This window comes from Canis aureus, chromosome 28, assembly GCF_053574225.1.
Source record: "Canis aureus isolate CA01 chromosome 28, VMU_Caureus_v.1.0, whole genome shotgun sequence".
Taxonomy (NCBI): domain Eukaryota; kingdom Metazoa; phylum Chordata; class Mammalia; order Carnivora; family Canidae; genus Canis; species Canis aureus.
In genome coordinates, this window is record NC_135638.1 from 30,140,931 (window position 1) to 30,155,737 (window position 14,807).

Below are 14,807 nucleotides of genomic sequence, written 5' to 3' on the forward strand. Positions count from 1 at the left end.
TGTATGCAACCAAGAAAAAAGGTAGTTAAAAACTCTGATGCAAACTAAAGGAGGCTCCTTGACATTACAAATATAGGATATCCCAAATATCTTTTGCTTATTGTGGTAGATATTCTGATATACAGCCAGGCCGCATTCAGGACTGAGGATTTATTCTCCAGTTGCGGGAATGTTGCCAGCAGAAAGTTGGCAGGTAATAGTGCCCTCTGGGGCTTCAGGCTGAAGAGAGCCACTTTGCCCAAACTCACAACCATTTCCCAGGGCAGTCTATAACCAATGACTGAACAATATGGGAACACCAAAATCCAACCCCTTGGCCCCAGTCAGGGAAAAATCTGAAGGATCATCTCAGCCTCACAGCACCTGAGGCTTTCGTTGGAAGTGACTGAAACCCAGATTAACTTCTCCTGCTGGCAAACATTCTTCCATAGTTTCCGTTTTATGGGAGCTGACCCCAAGAGTACTCCCTAATAAACCTCCTGCCCACTAATCTCTGTCAGAATCCACTCCTTAAGAACTCAACTTACAACAATTAGTAATTGAATGTTGCACTGAACTACTGTCTTTACAGAGAACTAAGAATGGAGGTAATATGGCTAAAACTCAAGGTTTGGGAACTAGGTTGTAATACAAGGTGTGGGATTGACCAAAAATGATTCTAAATTCTCACTGCCTGAGCAGTGAGCTCCCGCCCCCCTTCTCCCTGTGGGAGGTGTTGTATTACCTATGTGTGGGGACCGTCAAATCCCAGGGCCCAAATTGTCTAGGGTTTGAGCAGCAGGTAATCTGAGACAGTTCCTATAAATAGCTAAAACCCCAAACCAGATGGCCTAGCACAGAAGTGGTTTTATTACTCCCCCTGACAAAGCTGCTGTCTCACATCTACCCTACAAAAGGCAGAACAGCCGACAGAGCAAGTTCTCTTCACTGGAACATAGGACCTTGCCTCCCTGTGATCTCCCACATGTCTAGTAAACACCCAAACCTCTTCAAGCCTCTCAGAGGGTACACAGAAGGAAGAGCAGGGGCTCCACTTCTCTCACTGACACTGGCCTCACATTGCTTTTCCTTTCTCCACAAAAGTCTGTGCCTTTACCCACATCAGCAGTGTTACAGAATTTATCTTGAATTGTCATGGTTGACAAATGGAGATTTGTATGGGATCTTCCTTGTACGACAAGTATAAGCACGAAGGCCTGAATTCTACTTAGTACCAGTTATGATTTTTTTGAAATGTAAAAGGGGATAATGGCTACAATCCCTGTAATGAAGACAGATGACTGGGAGAGCCAGGAGAGGGGGATGGATGGATGTCCCCAAAGCCTGAAAGAAGATAGCTTGGTGTGAGAAGTCACCAGTGGCTGGCCAGATCTGACTGCAAAAGCAGCACCTCTCTGTAGTGGTCCTGAGAGATCCTTCACTCTTGCCAAGACAATAGCTAGATGGTCCAGGGAGCCTGTACCCTAGATGGAGGAGCTACACCCAAGCTCAGCTTCCCCTGGGACCATTAGCTTCCTTCTCCCAGCAGGAAAGAATGCACCTTCCTCAGGATTCCTTAAGCCCTGAAGACCTGGGCAGACAGAAGCCCTCAAAAAAGCTATATTCCAATCCAGATAGCCTGACTCCAGGTTGGCCTGATACTTCCCCTCAGTCAAGGGAGCTTACCTTGCTTTATATAAGGGGAGAGTAGTAAAGGGATTGAGGCCATGGCTCTGTGAGATGATAGGAGGAAGTACCTTTTCTTCATTCTGACCCTGACTTCATGCATCTCCCTTTCTCCTAGGAGAAGTTATTGCTTGATCAGAGCTCCAGGACATTGTGCAATTCATCCCAGGCCCTGGTACAAGTAAAACCCCAGATTCAACCCACCTTGCCTACAAAAGATCATCTAGTATTTCTTGCAAAAATATCTTACAACCTTATGTATAGCTTTCCCTATTAAAACAGGTTCACATGCATGAACTCAGTAAGACCCACATCAGCCTGGTGAAGTTGGCAAGGGAGAGATTATATAATCCACACATTTTCAGAAAGAAAAATTGGAATAAAGGACATTTTCCTTCCTGATTTATGAAAAAAATCTTATAAATACATAGAGCTTGAATCATAGCTACTTTAACAGGTAATGAATTATCTTTTTAAAAAGGATAAAATTAAATGAAGCTTGTACTACCACAGAAAATCCTGGAATTATCATCAGCATGATTATAGGGCATTAATAAACCCTGCAGCTTGTTTTAAAACTTTTGATAAAAGCTGTAAGGAGAGAGAGAGAGAGATAAGATGTTCAGAGACTTAGATGAAAGGAGTTTGGAGAAAAGTAGCTAAAGTTGAGAGAAAGTGATTGATAATAAAGTACAGACCAGTCTATGATTGGGATGGTTAAGGTCAGTCAACACATTCCATGTAGTCTAGAAAGGCAAAAACAACTTCAAAAATGTGCTCCCAATACACTGTGTGATGTACCTTCCCAGGATAATGTGGCATTATGGAATAGTGTGTACTTGTTCCTCCTCTTCTGAAATACCTAATTTACTTCTCCTATCCTTGAAATAGGAAACCATTTCAGTAAAAAAGGATCCATTCAATAAACACACTTATCAAAGGCCCACATGGTGCTAGATATTTGTTGGAGGCCAAATACAAATAAGCCAGTTTATTTTGTGAAATAGACCCATCAATAACTCATCACACTAGAGTATGATGAGTAATAGAAATGGGTCTCCTGAAGAGCATGAGTAATGGCTACTGATCTGAGAATTAGCAAATATTTTGCTTTCTACATAATTGCATAACTGTCATCTATGGGGAGGGATGCCACCCATTGAGTCAATCTTCCTATAAAATTAAGAAGGAACATGAGTTTTATTCTTCCTGAACTGTGCCTTTACTTTTTCTATAATAATGTTGCCATCAGGAAGCTATGCAGGATTGTCCCTCTGAGTTTGTTACTTTTCATAGAATCACTGGTGTTTAAACATAGAAGGGACTCCAGAGACTAACTACCCCAAACTCCACACTGCACAAAATCCCCTTCCTCAAAGTCCTGACAACTGGTCCTATGAACAGGAAGTAGAGTTTTATCTGCTTCCTTTGTTTTCTCTGAGTGATTCACATTAGTACAAATACTTCAAGCCCAGTGCATTCTGGGAAGTGAGCATCCACAGGATGCATCTCCTCAGTGCAAAACTGCTTCTAGAAACCCTGGAAAGCCCCCATGCCACCTCTCTATAGGACATACTCATAAAGCAGATGTTTTCTAGTTTTAATTTTTGTGTACTCTCAGATGGATTCAGCTAAACATATCTGAGCTTTATTCATAATTGCTACAGTAGGTAATTTGTGTCTGTGGTAACAGTAATTTAGAGCTGTTAATGAAAATGAAGATGAATAAAAAAAAAAACTAACTGAGGCTGACATGAAAATATGGAGGATTCACAAGTGAACTGTGTTTCAGTTTTTCTTTGCTATTCCCAAGGACAAATATTACTTTGGTTGAAATAAGAAAAAAAAAAAAAACAGGGATCCCTGGGTGGCGCAGCGGTTTGGCGCCTGCCTTTGGCCCAGGGCGCGATCCTGGAGACCCGGGATCGAATCCCACGTCGGGCTCCCTGGTGCATGGAGCCTGCTTCTCCCTCTACCTGTGTCTCTGCCTCTCTCTCTCTCTCTCTGTGACTATCATAAATAAATAAAAAAAAAATTTTTAAATAAAAAAAAAAAAGAAAAAAAAAAACATTGTCACACGGTCTCATACTGTACATTTTGTAAACATACCTGCAGCCCCTCAATAGCCAGTTTGAGGATTGAAGGTGTCAGTTTGGAGGCTTGTTTGAAGGAAAAATTACTCCAGTCTATAATTAAAATGAAACCATTTATCTGAAGCTCTGGATCTTCAATAAGGACTTCCAGGGACAGCAGGATGGCACGGAGGATGTCTGTGAAGGAGTTCCTGCAGCCAAAGCAGAAAGGAGAGGCTGTGTGTGAATATTAGCAGGTGATGTGTGTGTAGAGGGCTGGCTGCCTCACACCACTGCTCTGTGAACCTGACCTGCAAGATAACATGGGCGTTCTTTACCCAAAGTGATCAGAAATACATTTGCTAAACTTCACAGGAGCAATACTTCAAGACTCACAGGATGGAAGCCTCCCTTTGACCTGACTCCATTAGCACCCCCAAACTTTTTGAGGTATCTCTCTATAGTGCTTCCATTGGCTTCCATACTCTGCTTCTGGAACAAAATTGATTGCATTTCACTGAAATGCATCCCTTATCTCTCTCTCACAGAGCTCTGTTAACTTCTAGGGCAGGGACTGGGCCATAATCATAGTTGTGTTCTCAGCACCTAGCTTCTCAGTGAATCATTGCTGAACAAATGAGGTGAGACCTCAATCAAAGGTACTTATTTTGATTAAACCCCTTCTTCCTTTTGTACATTGAAAATCTTGCTAAAAGTATAAAAACATCCATGCAACTGATACTATTTTTTTTTTTAGCTTCAATTCTTGGATAGAGAAAAATAAAACAGAGAGAATAGCTTATTTTCATTGAAGGTTTGCAGAGTGTGATTCAGGAGGGAAATCACTTTGAGTACATCAGTAACTATGACAACAGGCAGACCTGAATACAAATGAGAGTGACAGTTCTCCAGTGTTGTATGTGCTCCTCCATGTCATGTATTTTCATTCATCAGATGATTTTTGCATTAAATAATTTTCAGACATGAAGAAATGATGGCATTTTCATTCTGCTAATTCTCCCAACAAATTATCTGAACTGTAAATCTAAAATCTTAGAGGATCTCTAAATTTGGTGTCTTTTTTGGTAAGTAGGAAAATAGAATCTTGGATGGCAAGTGATGGCAAAATTCATTACTTCCTTTGAGCTACAATTAAAATCATAAGGTATCTCCTCTTGTGAAATAAGTGTGAAATTATCAGGTTCTTGAGCAAGCATTTCAACCTGGTTCAAATTCTAACCAACTCTAATGATTCCAGATTAGAAATCAGGAAGTTTGTGATAGAACAGTAAGTCAATAAGAATTTATTGAATGTCTATTATAAGCTCAGCATTGTGTTTTATACTTAGGGATATAAAATAGTATGTTTTATTTCTATTTTCAATGAGCCCTTGATTTAGTTGGGGTGGGCTAGGAAATTAGCAACTTGTGTTGAAAGGGATCAATAAAATTGAATAGTCAGGGAGGAGTTTATGGAGGGATAAAAGCTTGGATAAATAGAATTTTGATGGATAATTGGAAGAAGAGGGAGCAAGGCATTTCAGGAAAGACAAGTGATGATAATTGAAAAATAAAGATATACAGCCCATTCTGCTTCTGTATAGTTCCGTTTATTACATTTTTTTTCTTTGTATCAAGCTAAAATTTTCCTCCCCTGGATCTACCTATTGGGTATAGTTCTACAAAAGAAAAAGCTCAGGCCTACATAGCTTCAACTATGTAAACCCGGCAATGATGCCCTATGTAATCTCTAGATTAAAAAAAATTAGTAGGGTAGCCCGGGTGGTTTAGCGGTTTAGCGCCACCTTCAGTCCAGGGTGTGATCCTGGAGACCCGGGATCGAGTCCCACATCAGGCTCCCTAGGTGGAGTCGGCTTCTCCCTCTGCCTCTTTCTCTCTCATGAATAAATAAATAATCTTTTTAAAAAAATAGTAAATTTAACCATTTCTTATAGGAAATGGTTCTTATACTCTTATCATTACTGTTTTCTTTCAGATGTGTTCTCTTTTAACTTTAAGATAGATCAAATTTCTATTAATGTAGGATAGGTTTTATTAGGACTTTGTTTTTGCATCCACATCAAACATAATAGAAAAACCAAAGTCTTTTTCAGACATACAGCTTTGTATTGGGAAATAACTTTATATGGAGCATGGAACTAAAGAGAATGAAAACATTGAAATACTAATAGTAAACTGATGATGACCATTAGGGAATTAGAAAGTCTGACCATGGATAAGCTTTCTTTGGAAGAACACACATGTGTAGAAAGTCAGGACTAAAAGATTAAGCCTTAAGTAGAGCTTATTTATAGTATTGAGTCAAAGGAAGAAGAATTAAAGAAGTAAGAGGTAAGAGGATCAAGATAGTGTTAGATTAAAAAAGAGAAAAAGTGTTTCAAGAAATAAGGGTATGATAGATTATAAATGTTGCTACTTGCTCTTTTGTCTTTGGTCATTGCCATGGTAAAAAATATGCTACAGCTAGCATGATGGACTGAAGAGAAGGGTGAGGAACACAAATCAGTGAAACCCCCTAGCCAACTAGCAGATCTTCATGGGAAGCAGAGATACTCAGCTAAACTCAGGCTCGATAAACTCAAGCTGTCTCACAGATGCATGAGCAATAATTAATGATTACTTTTTTCAGCCACTGAATTTGGGGCTGATTTGTTACACAGCAATGGCTGTCCAATATCAGAGGGTTAAGTTAACCAAGTCAAATGCAACAGCATAAATGAGAGATAGCATCTTTTCTCATCACTTATCCACTTGTATCCACTCCCAAGAAAAAATATGGAGCTCTGTCTGGAAATGTGGAAAACATTTTAGGCATTTTCAACACCAGGACCTTACTGCAGGATAGGCATTGTCAGTGAATGAAGTATTGTATTCATAGAATGATCTCAAGAGAAAAGTGAAAGGATTCTGGACTTCATTATAGTTTCCAAATGTTCCAATACTTCACTTTTCCAGAGGAACTGGATAAGCAGGAAAAAGTTGAATGGAATGTGTTTCAAGTCATATGGTTTAACCCCTGTTGAGGAGGGCAATCTCACGTCATACCTTAGTTATGATCATTATCTTGAATCCCTTACTTCTTTCTTGGCTTCCTCATATGGATTTCCCTCATCTTCCTCATTCCTCCTTACAACACTTTTGACTTGTGAAATCCTCCCAGGTTTTCATAATTTAAAAATACCTATTGGACCATGTACTTTATGCAGATACTCTGTGCTCAAGGAGGTGGAACATAAATCCCCACTCCTTAAGTGCAGGTTCAACGTAGTAACTTCCTTCCAAAGAGTATAATATGGAAAGCGAAAAAAGAGTAAGTTTACCCTGGAGGAACCTGACAAATACTACCGTGGGTAAGTGCTTTGGGCCAACATCAACAGAGTAACTTGTGTTGATAGTATCATCTCTTGATAGTGTAAAGAAAATGGCACTCTGTCTCTGTGATCTTCCTCCCCCAAAAAAACACAACCCCAGATTAATCAAGAGAAAAACATCAGATAAATTCCAATTGAGGAACATTCTATAAAATGCCTCACCAACATGCCTCAAAATCATCATAAAATCTTCATTAAAAAGCAAGGAAAGTCTGAGAAACTGTCACAACTAAGAGGAACCTAAGAAGACATGAAGATTAGATGCAATGTAGTATCTTGGGTGGGATCCTGGGATAGAAAAAAGATACCAAGTAGAAATTAAAGAAATCTAAATAAATTATGGACTTTGTAAATTAAAATGTATCATTATTAGTTGTTAATAAATACACCAGAATTTGTTCACTCTATTAACTTATTTAGACTTTTACATTGTTTGATAACTCATAGAAAAAAATTATTTTCTGTACTGCCTACAATCACAATTCTATCAGAGTATATTATCTGTATCAAAAGTAACAGATGAAAAATGGATAGTTAGAGTTTTTACCCTTTTCCTATAATTTTCATAGCATTTCTGTAGTCAGTTATAGATTGTATCAATTTTTGATTGATAAAAAAACCACAGATTGAGCTATATGAGCTACAGATTGCCAATGAAATATAAGGTAGAAAGCTTCAACTTCCCCTCCCCACAAAGTATAATATATTTATATTTATTAGGACTTATTCATAGTTTATCTAAGGGTTTTCATCATTATACAGGCAAGCACTTAGAGATTATAAATAGTGACTCATTTTTAGGATCTATTGTTTGTATGACCTGAGCACCCAATATTTTTACCTGAGGCTTTGAAATTTAGCAATAGCATAACAAATGAGATGCAAAATAGTGGAAAATAGTAAGCCCTTTACCAATAAAAAGATTCTCAAGCTTCAAGAAGTGACCCCTTTGTGCTTTAAATTTTTAGTAAAGATTCTAGAACCTAGAACCTAGATCCTAGACTCCTATAAGAAAAAAGATGTTAAATAAAAAAAAAAAAAAAGATGTTATCTGTGATCAGATAACCATGTAGAGATGCAGTGGGGTTGCCAGTGACATTGTTTCTTAGAAGGAGCAGTGAGAAGCCTCTTAATCATTCTGAAATCACAGGGCATATGATTATTGTAATTTTTCTGCTGTAATAAGAAGTCTCTTAATATTAGCAGTTAGAGCTTTTAGACCTGTCCTATCACAAAACCTCTCAATTTCATGCTCAATATCAAGTGTTTACAGTTTTTTCCTTGAAATTTTTAAAAAGTCCTCCTTAAAGCACAAAAAGCTTTTGCAAATTATTGGCTACCAAATATCTATGTTTTATTCACAGATGCAGAAATATTGCACCTGAGCATGCTTCTTTATCTCTTCATCCCTTTGAAGCTTCTTTCAAAGTTATTAACATAATCATGGCATGGTTCTCATAGTTACTGATTATGCTTTTTCCCTTTTCTGATGATGATGTCCAAGCCAAGGTGGAGAGGAACATGTGTTCCAACTGTATCTCCTCTGACATATTTTGGCATCTGGACAGAGGAAGAACCCTATTTTGATAAAGTAGCAAAAGGGCCTGTACCTCAGGGCTTGACATCCAGACTGCCACCCACCAAGTAAGTGTCCACTCATAGAAGGCTGAAATTCAGTAAAGAGTCATTTCCTGCTCCTCCATGTAGAATGTTGTTGCAAGAATCATGCAAAATGATGTGTGAAGAAGCTTTGTGAATTGGAACGCGCATCCTAACAGGAGGCAGTATTTGTACTTGCATGAATTATAGGGATAACCCTCTTGGTCATGCTGCTTTCATGGTGGTGATGGTAGCAGGACAGTAGGTGTATAAAATTCAGTTGTGTTCTATCCAGGGGATTTTCTCCTCTTCTAGGGTTGAGGGTTTTCAAAACATGGTCTGAGTTAAGAATTCTGGTGATATATTTTCTGAAATGGGTTCTAATAATTCCTGCATGATCAAGGTTTAGCTGGACAGCCTCTGTGTGTCATTGTGCATTGAAACAAATGAATATATATTTCTCAGTGGGGTAATCAAGGAAAAGTAAGAAAAAACAATACTGTTTTGAAAATATTAGGTGCAAGGAAGATGATAACAAAAATGTTTAACTTTGGGAACCTGGGTGGCTCTGTCAGTTAGACATTTGCCTTTGGCTCAGGTTATGATCCCCGGGGTCCTGGGATGGAGCCTCATATTGGGCCCCCTGCTTAGTGGGGAGTCTGTTTCTCCCTCTCCTTTTACTCCCCCATCCTCTCACTCATGCTCACTCTCTCTCTCAAAACAAATAAATAAAATCTTTAAAAGAAATGTTTGGGGTGCCTGGGTGGTTCACTGGTTGAGCATCTGCCTTTGACTCGGGTCATGATCCCAGGGTCCTGAGATAGAGTTAAAGACCAGGCTCCTCATGGGAAGCCTGCTTCTCCCTCTGCCTATGTCTCTGCCTCTCTCTCTATGTCTTTCATGAATAAATAAAATCTTTAAGAAAAAAAGAAATGGGGATCCCTGGGTGGCGCAGCGGTTTGGCGCCTGCCTTTGGCCCAGGGCGCGATCCTGGAGACCCGGGATCGAATCCCACGTCGGGCTCCCGGTGCATGGAGCCTGCTTCTCCCTCTGCCTGTGTCTCTGCCTCTCTCTCTCTCTGTGACTATCATAAATAAATAAAAATTAAAAAAAAAAAAAAAAAGAAAAAAAGAAATGTTTAACTTTGCTGTAGTAGACTTAATATTTGCAAGAGCTTAATATTACATTTATTTTCCTGAATGTTAGCTGGAAAGTAAATTAAACAATTACTTTTCTCAGCAGGGATGATCACATGAACAGTGGCCTGGATTTAATTTTGCCTTACATGATTTGATGAGATTCATTATCTCAAGAGTAGAGAGAAAAGGAGAAAGGGAAAAAGAGACCAGGAAAGAAAGAAAGTAGAAAGAAAGAATGAAAAAAGAAAGAATACCTTGCAATTAATTTTTTATCTCTATTAACTTCATCCTATTCTAGTCAGTGAAGAAAACTTCTGGATTTGTGTTAACATAGAATAAAACTCCTTGTAACACCAGAATAATGAGTTGCCTCCTGATTTGTATTCGTTGTAATATGGGAAATTCTGGTTCTCAAGCCTCAGCATCAGATAAAAAGAATAATGTATTCAATACCATTCAAATGTAACACATGCAGCCCAGTTCCTATGTGTGGAGTTTTAGATAAGGTACAAGCTACAGCAGATCATCTGCTTTCTGAATTTTTAGTTCCTTTCAGGTCACAGACTCTCAACTTAAATGGAGTATACTTCATAAAAACAAGTACAGTCATCTCAAACGTTTGTCTATCTTTACCAAGTATTACAACAGTATATGGGGAGAGTATGGGGTACTTATCCTTGGCTCAAACCCAAATCCTAACCATCTGTTTGCTTATAGAGGACAGAAGACAAAAGGGTAATGATCTTGTCTAAGAACAGGGCCATCTTTTAGAACTAGTAAAAAGAGAAAATAAAGATAAAAATGTGAAATCAGTGTTTTGTCAATCAAGGAAAGCTTGAAGATAAGAGGCTGTACTTCTGTAGACCAACCCTGACAGGCCTATCCATCTCTTGATACAGACACAAGAATGTGAAGTATTCATATGCACCATTCAAAATGACATTGAAACTAAAGCTCTCAAATTCTAATCTGCCAGTGTTCTTCCTTGTTTGTGTTTCTGTGGCAAACAAGAGTATATATCATGTGCGTGTGTGTGCATGTGTGTGTATACATACAATAACTCACAATTTGGAGTTAATTCCCCTATTATTTTCCATCCCAGTTACTTTTTGCTTAAATGAAGAAATGATTTGACGAAATAAAACCTATCTTTTCATCGCATTTGATCCAAGTGTTTCTAAATTCATCCCAAAATTGAAGAGAACAAAATTAAGACCAAATGCACCTATCTGCTCACTTACATAGATAATGCAATTTCTTTTTTTTAAAGATTTTATTTATTTATTTATTTATTTATTTATTTATTTATTTATGAGAGAGAGAGAGAGAGAGAGAAAGCGTGCACGTGTATGAGTTGGGGGAAGGACAGAGGGAGACAGAGTCTTAAGCAGATTCCAAGCTGAGCCCTGAGCACAGAGCCTGACACAGGGCTTCATCTCATGACCCTGAGATCATGACCTGAGCTGAAGTCAAGAGTTGGATGCTTAACTGACTGAGCCACCAAGGCACCCTCAGGTAAAGCAATGCAATTTTTTAGCATTCAACATCATCTTCTAAATTTTTGGAAGTACCTGGAACAAGATAAGGAGTCAAGAGGCATTTATTCAAAAATTTAACAAAGTTCTACTTTATGGAAAACACATAAAAGGATTTTTTTTTCCTTTTCTGCTAGTAGATGGAAACTGATAGAGGATATTTTAAAAAATATGTATAAAGGAGGCAAAGGAAGCATAATTATTAAAAACAATAAGATATGGAGTTAGGCAGACTCTGATTCAAATCCTGGCTGTTCTAAGTGAGCTTAATAAGTTATTTATCTCTCTGGCTTAGTTTTCTCATCCGCAGAAGGAGGATCACAGCACCTACCCCACTGGTAATAGAAAAGTAAGATATGTACAAAAAAGCCACTGCAGAGCAACTGGCTCATGATAGCCCATAGAATGTACTAATTGTCACAGGTGGTTTTCATTGTTCCATAAATGAATATCATATCAGGTAGAAAGTAATAGGGGTTGCAAAGTGTTTGGAAGTAATGAGAAAGAGAGATCACATAATGCTGGGGGGAGACAGGATATCTTCTACTGGGCTGTGAAGAATGGGAAGGTTTCCCATAGAAGGGAAAGGGTGGAAGAAGCCATGTAAACAACAGTAAGGGTTGAGAGCACAGAGACTATACATTGGGAGCAACAGTATGCTTACTTATGCTGTGGAACAAAGAGAAAAGAATGCAGAAATATGGTCACAAATGGTGGTGTGACTTGTCTTCATTCTGCTTGATGGGACAACCACTGAGTGTTTACGTAGGGGGAGGAGGCTGTGGCAGTTACACTTTAGGAAGCTTTGGACTGGCCACTGGGAGATTAGAGTCACACAGCTCAGTTAAGAGGAGATGACTACAAGACATTAGGTGAGAGCTGAAGGGAAACCATAGAGCTATGAGAAGAACTGCAGAGGACATTAGCCAGGACTTAGTTACAGATTAGATGGAGGTGTCAAGAGAGGAAAGACAGTGCTACGAATTAAGACAAAAGGAACTCTGTCAAGTGAGAATCAAGTCAGATATGCTATAGTTGTATCTTTTATAGGGTCTTAGTAGTAAGAATCAGCACCCAGGACAATGACACACCGTGTTGATGTTAGTATTAATATGATTTGACATCAGGGCTGTCAAGAGGGCATCAAGAAGTATGTGGTTGTGTGGGGTCTGCATTCCTGCCACATGAGTGATGAAATCCCTCCTTAAATCGATGCCATGTCTGCAGGCAAGAATATTTCCTGTCCTATTCATAAGAGACCATTTGACTTCGTAGCCTAGATTATGAACTTCACCAGAGCTGGGAGTGTATTATTTATCTTTGAATCCCTGGCAATCACCAGGACCCGCATATAGTAGATACACAACAAATGATACTTAGTGAAGGAAGAAAGGCAGGTGTGGTAAACAAAACTGTTGGATGCTCTGAAACAGTGAAAATAGACAAAATCCACTCTGGGAGCACCAGTGGGTAACTTTTTCTCATCTTCAATGTCTCTTATGCTTATTGCTAAGGGAAGTGGTGTCAGATGTGTGTCCTAAAGCACCTTCACCATTATGGCTCATATTTATAGAATAATGGGCTACTAAGCACCATGTATCAAGAGGAGGAAAGGAAAGCAGGCTTTAAGATTTGATTTGAAGTTAGGACAGGGCCATGCATGTATTCACGTAAGGTTAGTGACAGCATTAATTAAGACTAAGAAAATGACAGTCTAGAAGAGCTAATAATAAATGCTAGATTGGGATGTTTCTAGGTAGGAAGTTTGGTATACCATGAGATTCTTAGCCCACTGGGAAAGAACTGATCCCCAAATACCACTTAAGACAGCCTGAGATGCAAGTGAGGAAAGGGTCTATTTCATTCAGCTCTCTAGATGGGGATTGATCCAAGGTCTACAGGGAGCCACAGAAGAAGAATTCAAAACCACTCCAAAGGAAGTGAGCTATGAGCATTCCATCCATTACTAAATGACTATGAAAAACTAATTTCATGCTTGTCTCTTCTGATGGTAACTTCCCTGGCTGAGGAGCTTCAGAAAGTAAAAACTAGGAAGAGTCTCAGGAATGTAAATAAGTATCTAATATTAAATACTAGTCACAGAGTTAGGATCCTATCCACCTAACTGAGGTCACAGACAGCAAGATCTCCCTTGATGTGAGTGAATTGATGTGGATGGCCACATTACTCTTATTCCAGTGGAACTCAAGTGACACTTATAGATCTTGCACAGGGTTCATGGTTATGTACTAGTCACTACTTGAAATAGAATATTCTTTACTGTAAGTTTGTCTGGCTCTTATAACAGTAACATCAGTAATATCACTTTCAGGATAAGAAAATGGATGTTAAGAGAGTATCAAAGGAAAACATCCATCCCATAATACTACATTGCTTTAAATGATTTTACCTCCTGAGCACCTTCGCTTTGGTGATATGCTGCTGTCATTTTTGCAGTCAAGAGGTTCCTTTCCAAAATCATAAACCCTGATAATAGTATGCAAGGCAAACTGAATTAAATAGTGTGTTAGCAAAACAGCTCTATAGACGTTGCATTTCATGGAAAGCACACCTGTGACTTCAGTTGGAAGTATGCAACATCTCACAATTTTAATTAATGCAGAAAATTGCCTACTCCAGTGAAAACTCCAAATCTCTGGGCTTAATAGAGAGGTTAGCAATATCTTAAAGCTGAGAATTCCCATGGCTCTAAAATTAGTTGCCTATAACTAGGAGTCTTAACCCTGAAAAATAAGGATAATCAAATCAGAAGATTTAATGGAGACTGATTGAACTTAGAGAGTCTGCAATCTGATTGAAGTTTTCAAAGTTGGTTTATCCTTTCTCCTTTTTAAAATTCTAACCCCCTTAATCATAAGCTACTGAAACAGCAGCAAGCAATCAAATTCATGAAAGATTAAAAGGAGAGAGCCACAGGAAATCATTATGTAACAGAAAATAAAATCTCATTTTCAGAGATAGTGTGTTTTTATATATTTATTATCTACCCTGATAGAAATGCAACTTGTTGGCTGATTTTCAGGTAAACATTCTTCTACCTGGCTATCAACCTTCAACTATTTTAGCTGCCTTAAGACACTGTAAAGTTATTGAATTCTTGGAGACAGAAGGATATAAGGTTGCTGTGTCTGCATAGCTATCAGGCTCAGAGAGACCCTTACCCCGTCTACACTGTTTCTGAGTTTGAGTACAGTAAGGCAAGCCTAATGGGAAGAATTCTGGGTCTTGATCAACTCCCATAATGCTTAGCAATGGTTCACAAATCACAATAATGGTAAGAAGATTGAGTATGCTTCTGAAACCAGGATAAATATATTCCCATGGCCCAGAGACAAAAAGCTTCTGGCAAATCCCACCTATACTTCTTCCACAACTGGACATGTG

General features: G+C 38.7%; 1 protein-coding gene across 1 annotated transcript in view; it reads right to left on the reverse strand.

Annotated features, from left to right (window-relative positions):
• Window positions 1–14,807, reverse strand: part of CLVS1 (clavesin 1) — a 174,911-nt gene that overhangs the window by 85,555 nt on the left and 74,549 nt on the right. The window contains exon 3 of the mRNA XM_077876840.1: window positions 3,775–3,949. Coding sequence (XP_077732966.1) covers window positions 3,775–3,949 — 175 coding nt within the window. The remainder of the gene's footprint in view (window positions 1–3,774; window positions 3,950–14,807) is intronic.